At 39.5% G+C, this 26019-nt stretch overlaps 1 protein-coding gene across 1 annotated transcript in view; it reads left to right on the top strand.

The window, feature by feature from the left end:
- Positions 1-26019, top strand: part of CUBN (cubilin) — a 327155-nt gene that overhangs the window by 146194 nt on the left and 154942 nt on the right. The window contains 6 exon segments of the mRNA XM_006159747.2: positions 1254-1428; positions 3372-3541; positions 20170-20329; positions 21920-22033; positions 23854-23964; positions 25282-25410. Of these exon segments, the coding sequence (XP_006159809.2) occupies positions 1254-1428; positions 3372-3541; positions 20170-20329; positions 21920-22033; positions 23854-23964; positions 25282-25410 (859 nt within the window).

Here is a 26019-nt window from a genome sequence, read left to right on the forward strand (position 1 = left end):
CGAAAGTAGGCTTCTTGTTCTCCCTCTCCCTCCCTAGAGAACACTTGAGTGATTGCCCTATCAGTCAGCACTGGGCCTGAGGGTGGGCAGGAGCCCAGCGGCGTGAGGAATGGGGGCCGAATAGCCTAGAGATGGGAGAATTCCATGAGGGGAGTTTCGCTGGCAGCTGCTATCCTGGCTGAAGCCCTGAGTTACATGACATGATGGGGAGGGGGCTGGTTGTGAGGGCCTCAGCTGCCGATATACCTGGAAATGTCACACAAGTGGTCTTTCTTCTACAAATTTGAGTTTGGTAAGACTTGAAGGTGGCGATGGGGACAGGGGTCAATATTTTCACTCGTATCTTCCTTCTCCTGCTCCTCTCTCCCATATACACTGCACAAGCAGGGGTCCAGGGAGAAGGAGAACCCATGGGTGAGGCCTCTCGGATCTTTGGCTGGGCTGGGGAGACTTGCTCACAGGATGCTGCACAGGAGACCAAAGGCACCCTTGCCAGACGAATGTGTCACTGGGGTGTGGGATCCCAGTCAGATAATTTGGCAAGTGTGGAAGGAACCAGGAGGTGTGAAGCCAAGTGTGGTGGATCTAGAGGGAACCATCCAGATATGGGGCAGCATCTAGGGTAACTCTCAAGTAGAAGTCAGATGCTCTTGATTGGGCTGGAAGTGGGTGTGCTGGGAAGACCTTTTCTAGGACACTCCAGAACACACAGTGTCTCCACTCCCTCTGAAAAAGCAAAAATATATTTACCTCATAATCTCATAAGATAATCAGTTTGCAGGGTAGGTGAATTCCTAAAAATGTAACAGAGAGCAGTAGCCTTCAGTGAACTGAACTTGCAGAACAAAGTGGCTTTATGCTAAGACTGTATGTATTAGAGTTAGAATATCAGACTTGATACCATATTATCTACTATTTTTTGCAATGTCTCTATTAGAGAAAGCAGGAAACTCCACGAAGCCATGAAAAGAGAAGAGGGTAGATAGGGGAGATTCAGTCTCTCTCTGCAATTCTGACTGATGAAACAATCAGGTATTTGTGGGTGGTTGAACTTGTATTGCTCCCATGACAGAGGGAGTGCCTTTGAACACTCAGTTCAAGTTTACAGTTCATCCTCACCCAAGGAGGCTGAGATCTCAATGTGTAATCATAATAGAATCCAGGAACTGGTGGTAAAAACAGAGCCAAGAGAAAGCCTGTAATTGCTTAAATCTCTCTCAATTTAACTCCTTTTTTTCTATACTGCACCTTAGGTCTATGGAGGCCCTGATTTCCACTCTCCCAGGATAACCCAGTTGTGTGCTCAAAGATCATCTGAAAGCCCCATGCAGGTCTCTAGCACTGGGAATGAGCTAGCAATCCGATTTAAGACTGACAGCTCTGTAAATGGAAGAGGCTTCAATGCTTCCTGGCAAGCAGTCCCTGGAGGTAAGGGGGGAAAAATATGGGAAGAGGCTTAACCCAAGTCCTTGCTAAATTCCATGATGTGATTGAAGTCTACACTCTGGTAACACTGTGTTTTCGCAAAGGATTAATACAGCTTTGGCATATACTCATATGTGTCTGAAAATATGTGATAGAGGTTCAGTTCCTAAGTGTCACCACAGATGTGAAAACAGAGATACAAGCATGCATATTTATCACGGTGAGAACAGAATTAAAGTGATTGGTTAGACTCAGTCTCCAAGGCACTAGTGCCTATTCACCAGCCTTCATTGTGGGTATCAGTGAATGTAAGTTACTTTATGCCATAGCATAGACCTCTGGATTCTTGGCAAATGCCAAAACTCTAAACAATAACTTTGTGAATTCCCAGGAATTACTCTGCAGCTTTCTGTCCAAGATCTTAGGTAGCCAAAATAAATCACTTGTCGCAAATTTAAAAACTTAACACACTATGGCACAAAATATCATAATAGGTATTAATATTTTAATAGATATGACTATCGTAACAGATGTTAACTTATATAATTCTGAGTAATAGCCACATTTATGGAATGTTGGGCAGCTTTCTAATTATTTTGCAAGAATTATCTCATTTAATCCTTATAACCACCTCATCAGGGAAGTTCATTTTATATTCTCATCTTATTAGTGAGAAAACCAAAACTTAGAGAAGTTAGTAACTTGTCCAAGGTCCCACACCTAGAAAATGCCAAAATAGAGATGTGTCCCCAGGCCATCTTAGGGCCCCCTTCTTCAACACTAAGGTAATATCATAACTACATGAGATTTTTTGTAAAATTATTTATGTGTGAACTTAAATACACACATACAATGTTTCAATTATACTCAAATGAATCTTACTAGAAAATGATGCTGAATTTTTCTATTATTGGTTTATATCATCACAAATACAAGAAATTATAGATAATGGAAATAGATATTATATGAACAGGTATTTGATAATATCATAGGAATTTTTTAATTTAAGTAATTATGTTGCATTCAGAATAATATATCTTTTGAGAGATTTTAGTGTGTGCTTGCCAGACAAGTGGAGAGAGACAGAAAATGAGAAATCACCCCCCAAGGCAGGATGGCCACACCACAATCCCTTCTCCTCTATTCTCATCTTGGGATTTTGGGTATGCACACATATGTGTCCGGTGTGTTTCAAGCCTCTAGATCCAGGACTCGAACTTCAGTCAGCCATGTGGAAGTCCAGCGATGTAACCATTACACCATCTGCTGGTCCTCAGAATAATATATTTTCAAAGGTAAATATAAAATCATTTATAAATGAATATGCTACTGGATTATCAAAATTCTTGAAAGAAGTTGTACTTATTATTATAGTATGCTATGTTTTTAGAGGTCAGCAAAGAGTTAGTTCATACTTTTGTGAAAATATTATTTTATTGCACTTATTTTTCATTATTTTTATTGATCAATTGCTAGAGTGCATGTGTGCTTGCCAGACAGATACAGAGAGAGAGAAGAACAGAAAGGATCCTTCCTGCCTCCCCTCCCCCCTCCCCAGGAAATGATCACTCTGCAATTCACATCTCCAGCCTGTCAGGATTTGGGGCATGCATGCACACATGCCCAGTGTGTTTCCCAAGTCTCTGGACTGAGAACTGCACAGTTGGCCATTTAGCATTGGGCTGCCTTCACCACCAGACCAAGGAGCTGGCCTTCATTATTTTGAAAAATAACTTTTGGCATCAGTACTTAAAGTGCAGTATTTTCTTAGTACGTCATCTTAATTTCTATTTAGTTGAATGAATTAATGTAAAAATTTAGCCCTTCAATGTTTGTACCATAGACTTAATAAAACTGTCATGCAAAGTAGTATAGTTCTATATGATGAGGTAATGGTACACCTTTTACTGATTCCTCTCATTGTTGAATTGGTTTCCCACTTACAGGTTGTGGTGGGATTTTCCAGGCTCCAAATGGAGAGATTCATTCTCCAAATTATCCCAGACCTTATAGGAGTAACACTGACTGTTCTTGGGTCATTCAAGTTGAAAAAAATTATCGTGTTCTTTTGAACTTCACGGACTTTGACCTTGAGCCTCAGGACTCTTGTCTAATGGTAAGTGACACAAATTTCAAGTATTAACTCCAGTCCAATCTGAGTCTAAAAATTGCCATGTGAATGGTGAACACATTCGTTGTGGAGGTTTTTAATATCAAATCATAGGAAACCCAACTACTAGCAACTTAAAAGATAAAGATTTTTTAAATTATTTATTTTAATTTTATTCATTAATTTATTTTAATTTGACCAGCGAGAGACAGACAGAGAGAGAGTAAGCCACCAGGTCCAGGACTCAAACCATAGTCAGCCATGTGGAACTGTCCAATGCCTTAACCACAATGCCACCTGATGGCCTCCCAGTGATTTTTGGTTTTTTACTTAAAAACGAATCAAGAGGTAGATAATCTCAAAGTTTTTACAGAAACTCCGGGGGTTTTTTTTTTTGTTGTTGTTGTGTTTTGTTTTTTTTTTTTTGAGAGGCTTTTGCTATAGGGTGTGTGCCCTCGCCAGAAAGACAGAGAGAGACAAAAAGTAAGAAATCACCCCCCAGGGGTGATGGCCATGCTGCAGTTCCTTCTCCTCCATTCTCCTCTCAGGATCTTGGGCACCCATGCACACGTGCCCGACGTGAGTTTAAGTCAAACTGTGGTGGACTACATGGGACTCCAGCAACATAGCCATTATGCCAACTGTTGGTCCCCAGCAATTCCGTTTCTGCTCTACTGTTTTTAGTGTGTTGATTTTTCATTGTGCTTGTGACTGCATGATCAAAAAGTATCTGCAATAGCTTTTTTCTGAACATCTATTTGAGTCTACAACTAGAGGAAAGAAGGAGTAGTGTTAGCTGTTCCTGCATGCACGTATTTAAATCAAGAAAGCAAAATTTTTATGAAAGTTCCATAACATATCATTGGCCAGAATTGGCTACCAAGGAGATCAGGAAAGTACAGTAGAATAGATTTATCATAACTAGGTTAGCCCAGTTTTTATTAAGCTTTTGGAATCCTCACAGATGTCTGTTTTTCTTAAGGCTTGAGTATCTTGATTTGCTACTTGAACAAATCAGTATTCTTAAGGCACAGAATAGATTGGGAGAGGAGGGTAATGAAGAAGGAATATAGTATTGTTGGTTAGGTGACAACTTTTTGCTACTACCAGTAATTTTAATGCATTCTTACCTGAAACTAATGCTTGTGCTTAAAGTAAGGCTCAATGAGATTTTCTTTAGAAATTTTCTTCTTTTAAAAAATTTTAAACTGTCACAGGGTGCATGTGCTTTCCAGAAGTAGACAAAGAGGCAGAAAGAAAGAGAGGGAGAAAGCATCCTCTAGTGGGGCGTGACCATACCACTATCACTTTCATTTCTTCAACCTGTCAGGATTGTGTGCACATGCAAACACACACACATACACACACATAACCTGTCAGGATTGTGTGCACACGCATACACACACACACACACACACACACACACACACACACACACACGTAGCACCTACCATGTTTTTCCAAGCCACCAGGGCAGGATTCCAACTGTGTTTGGCCATGTGGGATCTGGCTCCCTTCACCACAGGGCTATGGGGTGGGTGCTCTTTCTAATGTAAAATATTTGATTATCTGATTTTCTAACAAAAGGTTTTATCTTTCATTTGTATTTATAGACATTTCAGTATAAACCAGATTCTCTTGGTTAATGGATCTCTCTTTTAGCTCCCCGACAATTTCTTACACAAACTCCAACTAGCTAGCTTCTTTTGAATTTAACTCAAGAAAACTCAAAAGTTGTTTCACATTGTTCAGAGTAGTCCAGTCTAATGGTATGATTTCAAATGTTATTTTACAAGATTAGATTAATAGAAGTTCTGTTGATGTATGACTATATATTAACCTTCTAAATGAGTCTTCAGAGTCTAAGTAGGTAAAGCGTCATAGAAACTTAAGGTACAGGACTTCCATTTTCCATAATGTTCAGACCCATGCTCCTGACAAAAACAATTTAATAATTTTGGATGGCATTAAAAAAAAAAAAAAACTTCCTAAATGCAGCAAAAACCTCACATGGTAGTGTAACATTTCTGAGTTAATATCTGAGAGAGGTGTGAGCCCAGTATGTGGGATTGTTTTGCCCACATGGCATTTATTAATCCGAAAGGAGTTAGCAACACTTCTGAAAGTCTCTTAGGGCAAAGAGGACCAAAGTTAGTCTATGTCCTGATCAGGGTGAAATTTCCAGTAAACCATTTGTATCCTAGGTAAAAACAAAAGTGAAACAGCCTTTACTGAGATTGCATCTCAGCTTTAAGTAACCTGAGTTGCTCCCCTCAAATCTCAAGGCAGGGAGAAATGAACTGGCAATAGCCAGTTCATTCAGTCATCAGGCACCAGAAGAATCCATTTAAAATCTTCTTCAAAGGGAAATAAAATCATCCTAGACCTCATTTCTACCACTAATTTTTAATATGCAATAGCCAACACACAACCAAAGATATCTATGTACATAAAGAGACAGTATAATATCATTGAAATACAACATGAATAACAATCTAATAAACCCATTGATATGCCAGATAGTAACATCACCATGTACAGGTGGCCAAGTAACTATGAATAAGTTCATAGAGATGAGAGTAACACTGAAAACTTCAGCAAGAGACTGTCAACTATACAAATTGACATTGCAAATATGAAAAAGAACCATCTAAAGGTTTTAGAGCAGGTAAGTACTATAGCTAAATTGAAGACCTCAGCAAAAGGGCTTTTGGGAGATTAGATAAAGAGAGAAATAGTAAACTGGAATGTAAATCAGAAGAATCCATCCAGAGAAAAGCATAGATAAGCAAAAGTATAAAAGGAGGTAAAGATACATGAAGGATACATAGAAAAGGTATAACATACATTTAACTAGAATACCAGAAGGAAAAGAGAGAGAAATGGAGCATGACTAATATTTGTAGAACTAATGCCTAAGACTTTTCCAAAACTGGTGAAACAATCATTTTACAAAAATTAGAATCTTAAGGAACCCAGTCAGACAAGATAAACAGAAAGACATACTTATCTGGAAAATAAATAAGAACAAACAAACAAAAGCCCTAAAGATAAAAGAAATATATTAAAGTCAGCCAGGGGTGTGGATAGGTGCAGAACAGGTTAACTCTTAGAAAGTAATGGACTAAATGCTGACTTTTCAATAATTAGAAGAAGAAGAAAAAGACAGTGGAATAGTATGTTCAGTTTGAAGAAAGAAATAACTACTGTCAGGAACTCTATATTATACTCCTTTAAAATGCCTTTAAGAATAAAGACGAAATAGAGACCAGCAGATGGCATAATGGGTACATCACTGGACTACCATGTGGTCAACTGCAGTTTGAATCCCAGACCTGGAGGCTTGAAACTCACACCGGGTGTGTGTGTGTGTGTGTGTGTGTGTGTGTGTGTGCGCGCGCGCGCGTGCGCACATGTGTGCCCAAAATCCCGAGAGGAGACTGGAGGAGAAAGGATTGCAGCATTACCATCTCCCCTGGGGGGGAGGGGATTTATCTTTATCTCTTTGGCAAGCACAAGTGCACTCCCCTTGTAGAAAAAAGTTCTTAAGAAAAAAAGAAGAAATAAGAAAAAAGAATAAAGATGAAATTAACACAGAAAGCAAAAGAATGATCTCAAGAGAAGTCTTGATGGGCTAGAGACAAAGAATCTAGTCATAGTTTTGTCTGTAGCAGGCATTTCTCCACTCCTTGCTCCTCTAAGTCTGCATGTTGCCAAGTATAACTTCTTATCTTTGGTCAAGTTCATAATCCATAGAATTTAATATACAAAACGTGTGACCAAACCAAAGCCTGGGTCAAAGACATCCCTCACATGGTTGTATTTTTTCCCTCCTGTGGTCATGAGATAAAAACACACAAAGTTTTTTTTTTTATTATTTTTTATATTTTATTAACCACTGTCATATCTCAGCATGTGGCTGGGTTTGGCTTAAAAAAATAGCAGGAGGGAACAGACAAGAGAAAGTGAACTTCAATCATAATCTTGTACATAGTCATGGAGATGGGAAAATAAACCCAAAGATAGGTTATGGGAGGAGTTCAGTTTGGCAAATGAGGCAAAATACAAAATGTAATAGTCCAAACAAGTTGTCAGAATTAGGGAGTCCTTTGTGAAGTAGCTGGACTATCCCAGCGAGTGGGCATAAGGGGCTTTAAGAAGTAGATGCCTGGGCCAACAGGTGTCATGGCGGTCAAGGTGCTGAACTCTCACATGGCTGACTGCGATTCGAGTCCTAAATCTGGTAATTTGAAGATCACACCGACTATGTGTACGCAGGGTGTGTGTATGTGTGTGTGTGTGTGTGTGCGTGCCCAAAATCCCAGGAAGAGAATGGAGGTGAAAGGATTATGGCTTGGCCATCCCCCCTCCAGGGGGTGATATCTCACTTTCACTTTCACTTTCTCTGTCTCTCTCTCTCTCTCTCTCCAGTGAGTGCAGCACACATGCCCTATGGCAAAAGCCTATTTTTTTTTTTTTAATGAAGAAGTAGATGCCATTAAGCACTTGGGTAAGATGTTGATACAAAGAGTGAACTATACCAACCAGTGAGTCACCAAGGTGCCATAACTAAGAAATTGAGCTCTATGGTGTGTGGACCTGGAGCTGACCATGTACTTTGTTATTTTGCTATTTTCTAGCTGTGTAGATTGGGAGGAAGTACATCTTTCAACTTCAGGTACTTTAACTAAAGTGGAGATAAGAGGACCTATGTCAGATTTGTTGGTGAGGTTAAGACAATGTAGGTGATCTGCTTGTTGTGAGAACTTTCTTTCTATGTAGAAAGTTCTCAATTTGTGCTAGCCATAGTCCTGATAGTGTGAGAAATGAGGTGGCAGAGAAAGGGAGATGGTAGAAAGGCTTTCTGAGAAACTAGGGGAAAGTTTGGATCAGAGGTTATAAATGCCTTATGTTGGAAGGTATCTTTGGTAGTAGAGAGAGGGGGACAGAGAACAGTTACGGTGCCATAGTAAACAAGACTTAGCGGTGAATTATATGGTGGTGGGATGAGAGATAGGAATGGGAGAATCTAGGTTATTTGCTTAGAGAATGGGTGAATGATGATGCCATTAACTGAGTACAGGAGATAAACTATAATGAGTTTGATTTAGAAACTTTGCAGCTTAAAGTCTATTCCATGTTCCTTGTAGAGTTTGACATGAATTCGGTGTTTGGGTCAGGATGGGCTCTGAGCTGGATATGTATATCTGAAGATAATTTGCATATAGTTGCATGCTTGTTAAAGTCATGAGGCTAGTCCCAGAAGTATTTTGTAAAGCGTAAACGGCAAGTAAACTCTTGGGAAATATCACTATTTAAGGGGTAACTGAAAGATTATAGGAAAAGGAAATTGAGGAGGGATATTTGGAGAAGTTGTTGGAGGATCGGAGAGAGTGGTAGCATCAAAGCCAAAAGCAAAGCCAAAATTAGAGAGTAGATGACAAAGATATTAAATCTGGCAGAGGCCAACTAGGAGGAAGATCGAAAGAAAGTCATTGTATTCCATCTTTAATAACCTTGTAGGAAGCAGGGTTGGTGTGGGTAGAAGTGGAAGATTCTAGATCATATTAAGGTAGGAAGATCAGGAACTTCTGTGTGTTTTCCCAGAATTATGAAACTGATTGTCATGGGGCTTAAGGGACAATAAACAGTGGGGAAAGCAACCTCAGTGAAGTTTTTGTTGTCACTGTTGTTTTGTTTTCATAATAGAGAAGCTTCAGGTATTTCCAGAGGGCAAGGTACTGATAGAGAAAGAACAGCTGAGTCTAAGAGATAGAGTAACTGATGAGGTCATATTATCAGGACAGAGACTCAAAGGGCCAGACTGGTCCTTTAAGTTTCATGTTTTTCAGAATGAGAAAAATGGGTACATGGTCTAGCACAGTTTTTTTTTTCTTTTTTTATTTAAGAGAGATTTTTGCTATAGAGCATGTGCACTCACCAGAGAGATCGAGACAGAAAGACAGAAAACAAGAAATCACCCCCTTGGAAGGATGGCCACACTGCAATCCCTTCTCCTCTATCCTCCTCCTGGGATCTTGGGCACACACACATGTACCCAGTGTGTTTCAAGCCACTGGGTCTGGGACTCAAACTGGGTGAGCCATATGGGAGTCTGGCAATGTAACCATTATACCACCTTCTGATCCCACAAAGTCTTTTTTACTGATTTATAAACTTATTTATATTGAAAATTGCATAAAATATATACAAGTTAAGTAATTTTTGCTTGTGTAATTTGTAAATGGCCTTTACAAAAAGACAAAGGTGTATCAAAAGTAAATGCAGGTAAATTGCTGTGTGTGGTTGCCAAGTGGACCTAATTATGGGGGTGAGAGGTCTGCAGGGGTTTGGGATGAGGAGGGGTGATACCCTGGCAAGGCTGTAAGCTTGGCTCTAAGTTACAGTTAGTTGTCCAGAAATTCATGAAGGCAACCCTTGAAACACCAGCCATCTATCTTCATGGCCAGATGGACACTGGATGTGAAAAGTAGCCTAAAGTCCAATAACTTACACAATCTCTCTGCAGCTTAAATTCACACAAAGCCAGTCATTCATTTTGGGGACATTCAGGTTAATTTCTTGGTCCTGTTACTTAGCGTCATCAACAGAGAAAATAATATTCAGGTGCCAGTGATGCTGTCAGATAATGTTTGTGTTCAGGGCATTTTTAATAGAGCTCAAGTGTCCTATTCAATACAAACATAAATTTTTCTTGGATAAGACCAGCCATCCTGTTTGTATTTTTAAACTTCTATAACAATTTGGATCATTAAAAGTGGAAATATTAACTAACAGTCATGTGGTTAACACTCATGAACACATACATAGAATGTAATGTGATGGTTAGAAGGGGAGATTAGATAATTTTGTGTCACTGCCTTATTATATACAAATAAATAAACTGAAGTCCAGAAACGTCAGGTTTAAGTATAGGTAGAAAACTAGTAGCAGGACCAGCACTGAAACAAAAGCCTTATACTTCCTAAAGGAAGAAGAAATACTTTGGTAAAGTATAAAACTTACTGTCCACATATAGAAAACTGAATGATAGGATAGAGGACAACTAGAAAAATAGAGGGAAAGAATAAAGTAGGGTTACTTTGGAGTCACTTTGATTTCTATTTACAATGAGCCCAGATCAACTTATCAATCAGATGTTCCTTGAACTAAGATAGGGTTACATCCCAATAAATCTATACTAAATTGAAAACATGGATGGCATAGTTTAGCCTAACCTACCTTAAATGTGCTCTGTACACTCACATTAGCCTATGTTTAGGTAAAGTCATCTCAAACAATGCCTGTATTGAAAGATATTGACTATCACATGTGATATATTAAATCTTGTACAAAAACTGAAAAGCAGAATGGATTCAGTAGAAACCAGAAAGCATGGTTTCTATTGGATGTGTATTGCTTTTGCACCCTCATAAAATTAAAAGATCTTAAGTCAAACTATCATACGTCAGGGACCACCTATATGAGAAGCTAACAGAAATTCAAATATGGGGCCAACAGGTGGCATGGTGGTTAAGGTGCTAGACTCCCACATTTCTGACTGCGGTTTAGGTCCCAGATTTGGTGGCTTAATTTCTCACTTTCTCTCTCTTCTCTTTCTGGTGAGCCCATGTGACCTATAACAAATTTTAAAATGCTAATAATAAGGACCAGTAGATAGCGTAATGGTTATGTTGCTGGACTCCCATGTAGTCACCTGTGGTTCAAGTCCCAGAACTAGTGACTTAAAACTCATACTGGGTGCATGGGCATGTAGGCCCAAGATCCCAAGAGGAGAATGGAGGAGAAAGGATTGCAACATGGCCATCACCCCTTAGGGGTGATTTCTTGCTTTCTGTTTCTCTGTCTCTCTCAGTCTCTCTGGAGAGTACACACACTCTATTGCAAAAATCTCTCTAAAAAATTATAATAAATAAAATGAAATAAATCCTTTTAAAAAAGTAAAAACAAGCAATTCAAATATGAAATGCACACTTTACTTCAAATTCTGAAAGTCTAGTTCCATTCATTTGCTCAGTCTTGGCGTGGAATACGTGCTCAGCACTGCTAGGCACTTGTTTCTGTATTGGTCCCACTACTCAGTGTCTTCATGGGGATCTCTGCTCACTTATATTGGGCACCCGGGGACCTCAAGCAGAAAAAAGATCCAATGAGGAACTGTGTTTGTAGGTAAGAAGAGGACAACCAGGTGGCAGATGGAAGGGACATTAAAGGCCAGGTGATATCAGCAGTGGGTCCCTCCTGAAAGTCAAAGTCAGACTGCTCGGTCACTAGGGTTCTGCTCACTCTTCAGGCCCCATTGTACCAGGCACTGGGTAAGAGACCATCTCCATACTCTGCTGCATGTGCAGGTCAGAGCTCATTTTATTAATTTTTAATTTTTTTAATTGTAGGTCTTTGCCATAGGGCATGTGCACTTGCCAGAGAGGAGAGAGACAGAGATAGAAAGAGGGAAAATGAGAAATCACTTCCCACCACCACCACCCTGAGAGGATGGCCACACCATAATCCCTTTTCCTCTATTCTCTTGGGATTTGGGGCATGCACGCACATGTGCCCAGTGTGTTTCAAGCAGCCAATCCAGGATTTGAGCCATGGTCAGCCATGTGGGAATCCAGCCATCCTAACCACCACACCACCTGCTGGCCTCAGAGCTCTTCTTTAGGAAGACTAGTCCTTAGTGGTACCAAGTAAGGAAGGGTAAGCCCACAAGTATCTATAGTCCATTACTTGTGGCATCATGAAACTACAGGCAAAATTCAGCAAGTAGAAGAGACAAATGAAAATTTTTAAATGGAGCAGTAATTCGCAGCTTCTATCCTCTTTTATATAACCCACAGCAGTAGTCCTTGTGTCCCCAAAGCACCAAATTTGTTTGATGCATGAACTGCACAGCTAAGTAAATGATTTTTGCCATCTCTACTCCTGGAATGATTCTGTGGAAGATTGCAGACGACCTCTTTGAAAATGGGCCAGGCTGAGTTTATTCTCTGGCACTGTTACTGATATACAATCTCACTGTTTTAGGCCACACGAGGACTTAGATAGCATCACTGAAGTGCGTTTTCTAGAATTTCATGCTGCTATGATGAAAAAAGAGAAACTGAATTTTTTTGACTTCTGTTGAAATGGTGATGGCATCATGGGGATCTAATCAGAAAGCCAGACTTGCAGTCAGGTTTCAACAAATTCGGTAATATGTTTGCACTCTCTGCCCGGTCACTTTGAGTGCCTGGTGTAATTAACCTCAGGTTCCCCTGAATGACACATCATGAGTGTTTCTGGCTAACACAGTCGTGGGTTCTGGGTCTGGGAATGGCTCTGTATGGTCCACACAGAAGTGGCTCCATTGTTTCCTTCCACGAAGGCTGAGTATTAAAGTGACCTTGGACTGACAGTTTAATTGCTTAATTAGAGTCTCGCTTCTGACGCTAGATTCATGTAGCTCTGCAGGCTCTTATCGATCTCTGGAAATGCTGGTTGGAGCTAAGTGTGGGAGTGGGAAGAGGGAAGTCAGCTCTGTGGCACCCACAGCCCCCAGAGACTCCCGACCTCTGGTGTCAGCATCCTCTTTGCTCAGCTCAATGGAATGCCTGCCCTGTGAGACTCAGTCAGAAGCTGATAAAAGCAAGCAGAACACAGTTCTGATCCAGCCTTGTAAGTGGAGGAAACACACTGGGGCTAATAGACTACTGGGAAAAAAAAATACAAAAAAAAAAGCATGTGATTAGTAGCTGTTTTCCTTCTGAAGCTTTTTGTACCCATCTTGGAGAAAAAAAGCAAGAGTATGATTTGAAAACAAAACAAAAAACCCAGACCCTCCTCACCCCCATCCCAAAGCAGCAGTGCCTGTTATTGTTCACATTTTTGACCAGAAAACACAGGGTGGAACAGTACAGACATGTAATGCACTATCTATATTTCGTTTTATTTTTTTAAGGCACCACCCATGATGTGTTTCTTTTTAAAACATTGATCATTCCCAAAGCTGAGCAAACAGACAGGGGACTAACAGGCCTTGGGGCTTCTAAGAGACAATGGAAACGATTCTTCTTGAAATATTTAACAATAGCTCCATGACAGAACTTCGTTCTCTCTCTGTCTCTCTCGCTCTAATTTCTTCCCTCCCTACCACAGAAATTTTAGTTTCCATTTAATACTTGAGGATGACCTCTTGAAAATGTTTAGTTTTTGACTTGCTCTTGAAAACTGGTTAGTCACTTGGCATTCCAGTGCCAAATTAACCACCAAAAGTGTGCCTATAGTTTATAAGCCCCAGGCAAAGAAAGAGTTGAATCAAAGTCATGGCTCCCATCGGTGGACATGGGTTTTGTTTTGTTTTGTTTAAATTTCAGCTCAGAATCTCCTTAAATGCTTGTTTATCTATGAAAGTAAAATAACCATCTTGGATTTCTTTTCATGTCAACATTTCCAGGGATTTTTGAGTCACTGCTTGCAACAACTGTAAATGATTAGTTTATAGTATCTTTGAAAATAAGAAGATTGAGTGGGATAACAGAGAACAAAGAACAGGAATAGGAAAGTCCTGACATGAGATGTGTGCTCATGGATTGAATTTGGTATTTAATTTCAGAGCAGTGTAGCTGAAAAATATCTCTGACTGAGGAAACCGATGCTTCCTCCCTCTCCAGGCCCAAGAAAATTGCTATAATGAGTAATATTTTCATTTCCTTCCTTACTTACATTTATGACTTTAACAGCTTGGATAATTTCCTGAGGGATTCCCCTCCCTATCATTCAGTATTTCCTTTGTATTAGAGTATTTCATATTCCAAAATGGGAATTCTATTAGCAGCTATACCACCATACATATCATGTGAAATATTTCATGACCTCAATTGACCTTGTACCTTAATGTGAATTACCTCTTTTGTACCCTGAATATCTTATCCTTCGTCACTTTTATTATTATTATTATTTTCATCCTGAAAAGCTTTAGGGCAATTCAAAGCAAAAGGCATGAGTTGCCAGATGGAATTTAAAAAGAAGTAAAACGTAAGGAACAAATTGAAAACCAAATTAGGCCAGATCAAGGTGAAAAATAAGAGTGTGTTAGACCAGAGAATTACAGTTAAGTCAGAGAAGGGCAAGGAGTGGATTTATATCTGAATCCAGGAATAGGATGAAGTTGAGGACACAGGATATAAATTTGGGGTTTATTTATTGGTCCTAGACACTGTGCTCTTTGTTACACATTCTGCTCAGTCAGCCATGAGGGGAATCTCATGCACGTCCAGTGGAATGGAATGCATGACAGATGCCAGCCACTGTGAAATTCGCAGAAGCCCAGTATAAGACTTTCTAAAATGCTAGCAACGATGCTCTGTGCAGGTTTAGATAAGAGGCTCCCATTCTATTTCCAGAGCTCCTATTGTGTCTGTCTTTCTTTCTTTCTTTCTTTCTTTCTTTCTTTCTTTCTTTCTTTCTTTCTTTCTTTCTTTTTTTTTATATTTTTAAAGAATTTGCCACAGGGTACATGCAGTCATTGGAAAGAGTCAGAGAGAGAAAGAGAAAATAAGAAAGTACTCCCCTCCCCATGGAGAACAGGTATGCTTCAATCCCTTCTCCTCCATTTCTTCCTTCTCTTAGAACTTTGGGCACACATACACACATTCCTGGCATGTTTTTCAAGCTGCCATGTCCTGGGCTAGAACCATGCCATTGGCCCTGTAGGATCAAGCCACGTTAACCACCGGGTCACTGGCTGGCCCACCACATGTATTTCTCTAGGAGAAAGAACACCTCTCACTTAGCATCTCACTTAGCATGGACATCTCATTTTGTGTCATAGAATCATGGTCTCTCAGTATTCAAATTGAATGAATAAACCTTGATTTTACCCTTTCTCTTGGTTTAATGATAACTGATCATATATTAGACAGATGTTTATACTAACTCTGAACCTCTGAGTATGTTACCATGGGGCAAGTCACTTGTATTTTTTGCCATTTTCCCAACTACAAAATGAAACTATAACATGAACTGACTTATTTAGGGGACCAGTAGATGGAGTAATGGTTATGTCTCTAGACTCTACATAGTTGACTATGGTTCAAGTCCTGGATCCGGTAGCTTAAATCTCATGCTGGGTGTGTGTGTGTGTGTAGGTGTGTGGTACCCAAGATCCTGAAAGGAGAATGGAGGAGAAGAGATTGTGATATGGCCATCTCTCCTGGGGGTGATTTCTCACTTTCTGTCCCTATAGCAAAAAATCTCTCTCTAAAGTATGCCTACATATATAGTATTCATCAGCCTGGTATAGATAAATATTAGCATATACTCCTAATTTTTCTATTACTTCTGCTACAATTGCTCCTATTGTTCCTATTAATACTTTATTGAAGTTCTTAAGTTATCTTTTTAAGAATTATAACACATGTACACAGAACTGAATACTAATCCTCAGTTCATTGCTTACTATCATTATTAATTCATGACTAGCCTCCATTTTCTTTTAAAATATATTTATACTGAAAGTTTTTAAAACAAATACTATATTATAATTTTTCACACATTCTTCAATATACTACCTTATATTTTATCACTTAATAAGTGTATTATTTTGATACCTTCTAGAAGATTCACAAGAAGGAAAAAAGTAATAGTACATAAAATGAAAATAAAACCATATCCACATATAGTAATAATTTCTTTGCAGAAAAAAACTGAACTTCATATTGTTTTCACATTTGGAGTATTATAAAATATGCTATGTGTTTTGCTTTTGTATTAAATACTTTCTTCTTTCTCTGATTTGTAATCATTTGAGTACACACTCCCTGATTATGATGAAACTTAGCAAAACAAGAAGATAGGAGATGCAGTGGAAACCGTTTCCCATTTCCCACTCTCCAGCAGTGTATTTCCATTTTTAGAAATAAAAATACAAGTGTTACTGAGCTAAAATTCATTTCTCCTCCTTAGTCACGAGGTCTGACTGTTAGTGATGGCTGACATTGCAGTCAGGTGATCATGAGCCATCTAGTCAGTCAGCCGAAGGGCTGTGCCTGCTTCTGCATCAACCATAAGCCCTTGAGTGCTTAGCAAAGCATCAGTGACTGATCTTTTTAATTTAGTGTTGGGATACTCAGCTTTCCTTCTGTATTGACTTTGCATTTTAGAAAGCATACTGCACTATGGTAGTTGTTTGTAGACTGAATAGAAGAGGAAATTTCAGGCTTCAATAGTGACCTACGCAAGATGGGATGAGATCCCACCTGAGATACCCAGATGGGGCAATGAGGGTAAGTGGAGAGGAACCAAGCAATCCACTGGTGAGAGAATTCTCCAAAAAATACTGATCCATTTTATTGAGGGGTAGGGGAGAGATCTAAGATGGTTTGGCAGTTGGGTGCATAGTTCTGTCATGTTCTGATGCAAGAGAGGTAGGTGAAGGAGGAATAAGGGGGACTAGATAAATTCAGCTTGACATGCCAGTTTTCAAGTTTATGGGACACAGGGGAGATAATGTCTGGTATGCAGTTGGCTATATGAGGCTGGAGCTTAGGAGAGAAGGCTAGGGTATAGTTACAGATGTTAGTCAACTAACAAATGTTTTGGAGATCTTAAAACAGAAGCCATATCAGTTAAACTCGATACATTCTTGTCAGGCAGCAAGAGGCTAGATTAAATGGCATTAATAGTCATCTGGCTTAGATACTGTGGTACTGTTACATGAATAATACACTTTCATGTCTGCATGCAAACACATGTCTGAAGAGCTAAATGCTTAAAATACTTTAATATAGGTTTATTTATAAACTCTGCATGATCTTCATAAAAAATGGTAAGATAAAGAAAAAATAAGACATTAATGCTGCTTTTAATATTATAATGTAACTACGAACTATTAAAATCTTGGGACGGACCAGCAGTTGGCTTAATGGCTACATCACTGAACTCCCATGTAGTCAGCTGCAGTTTGAGTTCCAGACCTGGTGGCTTAAACTCATGCCGGGCACATGTGCATGCATGCCCAGGATCCTGAGAGGAGAATGGAGGAGAAGGGATTGTGGTGTGGCCATCTCCCCTGGGGGGTCATTTCTCTCTTTCTGGTTCTCTGTCTCTGTCTTTCTTGCAAGTGCAGAAAAACTATAGCAAAAACCTCCCCCCCCCAAAAAAAATCTTAGTTTATTTGCTATAAAGCAATGAGCAATTCAATAGTCTCACTGTAATAGTAGAGGCTAATATCTATTATATACTTAGTGTGCACCAGGAACTCTCTTAAGTGCTTATTATTTTTTAACTCATTTAATTCTCATGAACCATATGAGCTATATACTTGTGTAAATCTCATTTTGTAAAATAGGAAGGTGATCATCAGATTAGGAAACTGGACAACTTGTCCTCAATAACATCAGATGACAGCTCCCCTATTGTACTCGTGTTCTGAGAGCCTATGGTGTTCTGCTGTATCAAAGTACTTTTTTTCCCCTCTAAAAGGAATTCTTCTGCCAACTTTTAACAATACATATTTTTAAATAATACATATTTACATCATAAGGGTATGTATGGTAAGATGAAAGAATCCCTTTTCTTGGCTCCCTTTTTCTTTCAAGTTTCTGTTCCTTAGGACTCTGAACAGATGTCTCCAGAACTACAAATGTCATCAGAAGAGAGTTTTGTCTTTCACCTGAATAGTTTCCCTCCTCATGTCATTGACATGTGACAAAGTTGACATGTATTAACATTGGAAATGGATTGATGTTAATCAAAATATCTTCAGGGTATTGAAGCAGCATGTATAAAAATTCCTAAGTTTTTGGCTCAGTTTTGGCTAGAATTCAGAGTGTGGAGGAGCCCCAACAACACATAATATATCATGTGTTTTAATATGCTGGGCCTCGGGGTTGGGTTCAATGACTACACACACCTCCCACCTCCACCTCCTCTCACAATGCTGGTTTTTATTTTTAAAAATTAAATATATCTTTATTTAAAATTTATTTAAAAGCTTTAGCCCCTGCCTTAGAGATTTCAAAATCACATTGATTCTGATTCATGTGTTTGTATAAATCAAACTGAGAATAACCTCCCAATTACACTTATGTGCTACAATGAACAGATGATCATCATTAGATATTTGAAATGGCTTATGACTACCTTCCTCATATTAAATCTCTGAATTTCTAATTTTCCCCAAACATTTTCTTTTGAAGCATAAATGGCAATTTATTTCAAATGATACAGCCATATTTTAACTTCACACTTTCAGTCTCGCTCTGGTAGTTGGTAGGTTGATGCATGTCTTAGTCTATTACTGTGTTGCTTACAAAAATACCTGAGACTGGGTAAAGAAATAGAGGTTTATTGACTCATAGTTCTGGTTGCTGGAACATAACTAACAGGAGCAAACAGATTGGCAGGTGCATGCAAAGAGAAAGCTCTCTCTAGCTTTTATAGCAATCTGCCCTCTGTAGAATTAATCCCTTCTCATAAGCATTAAAACGCAGTTCTCTCAAGAGACAGCATCAATCTATTCATGAGACTGGTGTCTTCAGTTAATAGATCCAATTGCTATACACTAAGAACAAATTCCAAACATGAACCTTTGGGGGACAAACCATTATCCAAACTATAATGATACATCCATGCTGCTCAATTGATACCTTTTACTGAACCAAATGAGTTTTCATTTCATATTCTCTAATCTAGCTGTCTGGTTCAGTGAGACCTGCTCCCTCTTAGGAACTGGCTGCATTACTTATGCTTTCCGTGCATCTATTGTCCTCTTCCAAAAATAGGAAGAAAGTTGCTCGGATAAAATGAGTCAGTGTTTGTAAAGGGCTAAATCAGTTCCTGGCACATAGTAAGCATTAGATAAATGAAAGGTAGCTATTATTATTACCATCTGAAGAAAGGGACTTATTTTCCCCTGGCTTATATAGGAGAGCTTTCAAAAATTCACACTAGACTGAGATCCAAGCAACTGAGTAAGCTTCATCTTCATAAACCAATACAGAAATTTTGGATATATGTGATGTAAACTCTATTACTTTGACTTGTATATATAAAGGGTTAGCTAGGTCCCTGCAGTGCATTGGGTAGAGAAGGAGCCCAATACATTTTAAATAGAATAATAAGATAATTTTCTTAATCATGCTTATATCACTCAAATTATTTGAATTTTGAAATAATTTCTGGCTTTTTGACCCTATGAAGAACAAAAAATTTTAGTAAATGTTCACTTTCTGGCAATGAATAGTTACTCATCATTATTTTTTATTTATTCTTGCATCAAGAATTTTCATCACAGGTTGTGGGCACAGGCTATTATGTGATTACACTGGGGTGAGGGAAGGAAAGAGACTGTGAAGGGAATGGCATTTATAATGTCTAATAGTAGCTCTGGCCGAGAACCTCTCACTGCCGTCTGTAGAAGCATTGTATCTCTAGAAATGACCAAAGACTCTGACGTAGCCAAAGAACTGTATGACAATACAATAAGGCCAATTTCACTAGATCCAGAAAATACGTGGCTTTCCACTAGCTCATCAACGTATAGGTAGTCCATGGAACAGAGCCCTTACAGACGTAAATTGGTAGCTCTGAACCATTGTTTTTTCTGTTTTTTTTTTTTTTTTTTTTTGTAGGCATTTGATGGCTTAACCTCTGCAACCACCCGCCTTGCCACTGTGTGTGGAAGACAGCAGCTAACTAACCCCATCACCTCTTCAGGAAACAGCCTCTTTGTGAGATTTCAGTCTGGCCCTTCGAGACAGAGCAGGGGTTTCCGAGCTCAATTCAAACAAGGCAAGTACCCTGTGGGTCTTCCAGAGCAGAGAAATCCTCTTAAGTGCCCTTCCTGGTGCTTATAAAGTACAGTAAGTTAGTACTCAGAGATTGACTGTAGCTTTCTGCTTAACTTACAAAATTTTAAATAGTACAAGTGAACTGTGACTTAGAATTAGTCCAACGCTGACACTTTTAACCTTATCCTTTCTAACTGTGATATTGACTTCTGTAGGACCTATATATCTCCCAAACATACTGTGAATTCTCAGTTTTCAGAATATTACTTAAAATGCCCTTAATACTGGAGACAGTATAAAAAACTTTATCAAATTTACTTATCCAGCATCTATTTAAGTATTACACCAGGAGATACACCAGTATGAATTATATACCTTACGAATGCGAAGTCAAATTCTAAGCCTTGGAAGTAATGGTTTCCCTCATTTCTAAATCCTGCCATTGTCCAACTGAGAAGTCAGTGTTGTTTTCTGTTGTCTTTGTTCTTAAATCACCACTTCTCAATTTTTCCTCCAAGACTTTTTGACCCATTGCCTTTCAACTGGGCATGCTCAGAGATTAACCTTTTATTTTACTGCCAGAGATAGAGCCCAGAGCTGGAGGAGTTATAGGTCACCTTAAATATGGCTATGATTTATATTCAGATGATCACGTCATTTCAGATCATTTACTTCCAATAAGTTTAATGTGTTTAATCATTATGTCTCTTTCAGTGGACTTGCTTGTGCTCATAGTAAAGAGCCTGGGTGGGGAAGGTTTCAGAATTAAGGTCTCCCAAAGACACACTGTAGACTTTGGAATAAGACAGAAGATCTGTCTATCTTACTTTTTGTGATTTCAAATAAAAAAGGTTGCCAAAGTCCACTCTGATCATATCATTGAGTGCTCTAATGTCTGTCTTGTCTTCACACTGCCTTGAGAATGAAGCTTAAGCCCCTTCAAGTATTACCCAAGAGTCCCAGAACCTACCGTAATCTCTTTACAGCATCACCTCAACACCCTTCAAGTACACACTTCAGCTAAGTCTGTGAAGATGTAGCCCTTAGCTCTCTCTGAGCCTTTGCTCAGGTTGCCACCTTTCCTTATCCTTCCTCACCCTCCAAGTCCTGGTGCAGCCTCTACCTCTTCCATGAGAGTCCTCTGAATATTCTCCAGCAGCAGCCTCTCCCTCTTCCTCCCTCTCCCACAGGCATCTGCACTTCTACAGTGTACAGCCATCCTTATGGAGTCTAGCTCCACCGAGTATTTATTTATAAAGAGATTATCCCTCTTATAATTTATGAGTATGCAAAGTTAGTGAATCAACTTCAGTTTTGTTTGAATGATGCAGGCAACTTATAGGCATTTAATTTGCTGTTCGATGTCACTTTCCCACTTCCTGTAATTGAAGAATATTGTTATAAATGTAAAGTGTGTCCCCATTTCCTCATGATTTCTATGGGGCTTCCTTAGCAATGAGCTTCCTTGGCACGCTTTTAGGAATAAGAAAAAATCATTTATGTTTTCACTCATGAAATCATTGTTTTATACAGCCAGTAGAAATCAAAAGTATATGACATACGTGTGTGTGTGTGTGTGTGTGTTCCCCAGCCTGTGGAGGCCACATCCTCACCAGCTCTTTTGATACCATTTCCTCTCCATTGTTCCCGGCCAAGTATCAAAACAAGCAGAACTGCAGCTGGATAATTCAAGCTCAACCTCCATGTAAGTAACAAAAATAAAATAGAAAAGGATTCCAGGACAGGTTGGCATCTGTGGGAAAGTCAGTGTGTGAGTAATGGTCTTATCTTCTCAGCGGTAACAATTGAAGGTCCCAGTTCCTGCTGTGCTGGAGAACAGCAGCTTCCTAATCTGATAGGGAAGTAACTTTAACTGTTTTTATCTCAATTACTTTTTTTTTTTTAGTTTCAAGACCTTGCAAAGGAAAATCACACACACATACGCACAACAAACTTACAACCTTGCTGTATTGACAGGCATGTAAGATGGAGGGTAAGCAAAACTAATGGATAAATAAATGACTTTTGACATGTGTGCTTGAGTGTAGTGTCTCAAGACAGTTGCCAGATGAATAAATGAATACTAAGAACTATACACTGGAGAATTCGTAACTCCGTTTGAGAATGCAGTGCCGTGAGCCTATCAATCTTCAAGCAAAGTAGAAACTAATGATTAAAACCAGTTTCTTCTGCAAATCATGTATTTAAAAAATCCGAACACAATCCTGGAAAAAAAACATGAATAGGAGCTTACTTTATTTACTTTGGAGTTCTAGGATTTTATTTTTTGACCTGGTAACTTTTTGATAGAAATGATTACACAATTTGCAGAGAGAGAAAATGAGAAGACCCCTAAGGAACAACAGAATGGCTACAAAAGGGGTAATCCGAGGGCCATTTTGAATCCTTATCCAGATAAACTCTGTCCTCCCTTGAGGCTCCAGGAGAACATTAGGATTTCAGTCAGACATTATATGGGAAAACCATTAAATTCTTCACTCCTTTTTGTAACACATGACCATGTGAAAATGGGCAAGACATTTAAGCTAATGGGGGGCAGGGAGAGTCCCACTGCAAAGTACACAATGAAGACTCCTGCTTAAATATTATCTGACACTTTCTCTAGTGATGTTAAGAGTTAACAAGTTGGTAGTATCTTTATTGACATGTAAAATATGGGCCAGTGATGTAATCCTTAGCCAATTGCGGAAGGGGGGGGGGGGGCGTGTGGAGCCCGGGGGGGGGGGCGTGTGGAGCCCCAAAGAGAGTTGCCAGCCAGCCAGAAACTGAGCCCTTGGATAAAGAAACAATACTCCCCCCACACCCTCTGCCTTGGGCAAGCAGTTTTGTGTCTAAGGATTATTTTCTAATGAGCTGTAAAGCATTTAGATGAAAGATCTCACTGGTTCAAGAACAGCAACAGGAAAAGATCCTATTCTAAAGATTAGAGACCCTGGAAGAACAACAAAAGGAAACCATACCCAGGCACTTGCTGTTCTGCAAGTAATTCAAAGCTTTCTTTATAAATGGCTCTGAACCTCTAGGGCCCTAGCTCTGGCCTTCAAATGAAACTGAGTGTGCTAGGATGCCTATGCCCGGGAGGAAAGAATGTCTTGTTTACAATCCCATGCAAAGAATCAGGATTTAAGGAAACTATTCTATTGTGAAACTATTCTGTTGAAGAACACATCAAATGACTGATATAAAAATGTAGAAAGATGCTATTTTCCAACAAGACATTCCCATATTGTTTGAAATGAAATCACCCAGAGTCCTCTTATTTACCATTACTTGCTTTTCAGGTTCTACAGGCATTTTTTTTTTTTTAAATGTGGATTCTTTTTACTCTTCAAAGGAAACCCTTCAGTCTAGGAGGGAAGAGAAAGTAGAAAGGGAAGTTGTCTCCTCCCCTCTCTGCCCACATCCCTGCTCCAGACCCCTGTGTAACATTATTGCAGGTGGAGTTTGTCTCACAGTGTGCTTGCTTTGCTAACACTTTATTAAATAACCTCCTTTTCCTTACAGTCAATCATATCACCCTCTCCTTTACCTACTTTGCACTGGAAAGCAGCATAGCGTGTACGCGTGACTTTTTGGAAATTTTAGATGGCAGCGACGACGACGCGCCCCTCCGAGGTACTGTGGGGCCTGCTTTTTTCCATCTGTGGTCTGGGCTGTGTTTTATTTATATATCTACATATTTATGTGCTGCCATTTGAGGTTAGACTGTTTCCAATAAATATAAATAGCAGCATAGCCAAGTAAAGATAGAGGGTCAGAAAGCAGGGTTTAACCTGGGGTTCAGAAACCTTGTTTCTATTCTAAGTCATGAGTTGTGTTTGTGTGTGTGTATACACGTACAAGTATATGTATATATTTATTTTAAATGTAAAAATTGCAACTGTTTTAGATGGTAGTAGAAAGCAGTCCATTCCAGCATTAGATAGCATTCTGTCAGGGATTTCTTCCTCATATTTGACCAGTTTTATATTCCAATTGAGCGTGTATCTTTGTCGTCCTCAGTCGAAGCAAATAATGAAATGAAATATCATGTAAAATCTGTCATTTTTTGGATAAGACATCCCAGTAAAATTAAAGATTCAAAAATGCTGTCCGGTTTCTGAAATGTCCTCAAGCAAAATAGTCCCAGATCAGGTCACTTTCCTCCAAGAGCTCGTTCATTTTTGAGTTTTGTCAAACAAGCATCTCAACCTGCACTAGCAGACGAGCTCCACCACAGCAGCGACCCTGTCTAATTCTCTGAGTTCTTCCCAGGGCCCTCACAGTGACTGAGACAGCAGTGTGCAATGAATATTCTGTGTACACCTTTTATTGTGTTGCCCGAGGTCTTTGTCAGTAAGCAGTTGACCAAGGGTGAGGGTACATTTCGTAACAAACACTTGCATGGCTTGTGCTGAGTACATTGGAAATAGTAACTCCCTCCCTCTGTGTATCCTTGTAAGATGTATCATTTCAATGCCCTCTTTTTTCAACTGGGAAAACGGAGGCAGGGAGAACTTAAGTAACTTGCCTCAGGTCACCGAGTTAGTACATGACAGAGCAGGAAGTACAATCCAGGTTGTCTGACTCCAGCATCCTTTTTCTTCTGCTACTGTATATTGCCTTGTAAGTATTAGCACGTTTTTTCATGCGATTTCCTTCTGTGCTAGAGATTTTAACTTTAGTTACATTTGGAGCCAGGACACTGAGTTTTTCCTGTGATCCCCCTATCGCCGTTTATTATGTTTATAAATCCTCTCTTCTATGCTTGTATTGATAGCTTGCTTTTAATTCTCGGGCATTGTCTCAAGCATTGGTCCTGATTCCAGTGGTTCTCTCAATAGTAATTCTTGTTTGCTTTGGTCTCTTGCAATTCTCATAAAGATGTGTTTACTATTGATAATGACCTATGCCACGTCCTCATTAATCGTCTTTGTCATTATCTATATTTAGGACGTTACTGTGGTACCTCTATGCCCCATCCCATCGTCTCCTTCAGCAATGCCCTGACGCTGAGGTTTGTCTCTGATTCTACAATGACCCTTGAAGGTTTCCACGCAGTGTATGCTGCGTCATTATCAGGTAAGAACCTTAGCATATGGCCCTGCTAGGTAAACAGCATGTGGAAGAAATCCTCAGTCTGTAATTTGGGACTCTTTTTCCTTCCAAGTTGGGAGCTATTTTCCCAAGACTATCTCTAAGCCTAACCTTACCTTCTTCCCAGGTAGGCAAATGGGTTCATTATAACAATAGCAAACTCTAGAAGTAGGGTGATTTGGTTGGGAACCTGGCTGTCTTTTCAGCTAAACTCCATGATCTTGGATGACTTGTTTGCCAATGTCTTAGTTTCTCCTTTATGACCTGTTCGTTAGGCAGCGTCAACGGCACCTCTTACGGGTGAAGAACCACACAGCCGCCCTCCTGTTTCCTGGGTCTTGCTGCTGAGCTCAGGCAGGGTCTGCTGTTGACAGGGAAGGCAGGGTGGTTGGCAACACGTGTGAGGAAAGGACTGAGGAGCCACCCGGTACTGGGCTTCTTAGCTGGGAGAGGGCCATGTGCCTGAGCTGGCTTCCTCCTTGTTAGCAGCTAACAGCTGTAAAACACCCAGAAGACAGGTGTTTATCAATGTTCTGAGAAGAAAAAGCTGGAGCACTGCCCTCTGTTCTAGGCTGGGGTTGGCAATAATCCTAG

This window comes from Tupaia chinensis, unplaced genomic scaffold (assembly GCF_000334495.1).
Source record: "Tupaia chinensis unplaced genomic scaffold, TupChi_1.0 Scaffold000647_1, whole genome shotgun sequence".
Lineage (NCBI taxonomy): Eukaryota > Metazoa > Chordata > Mammalia > Scandentia > Tupaiidae > Tupaia > Tupaia belangeri.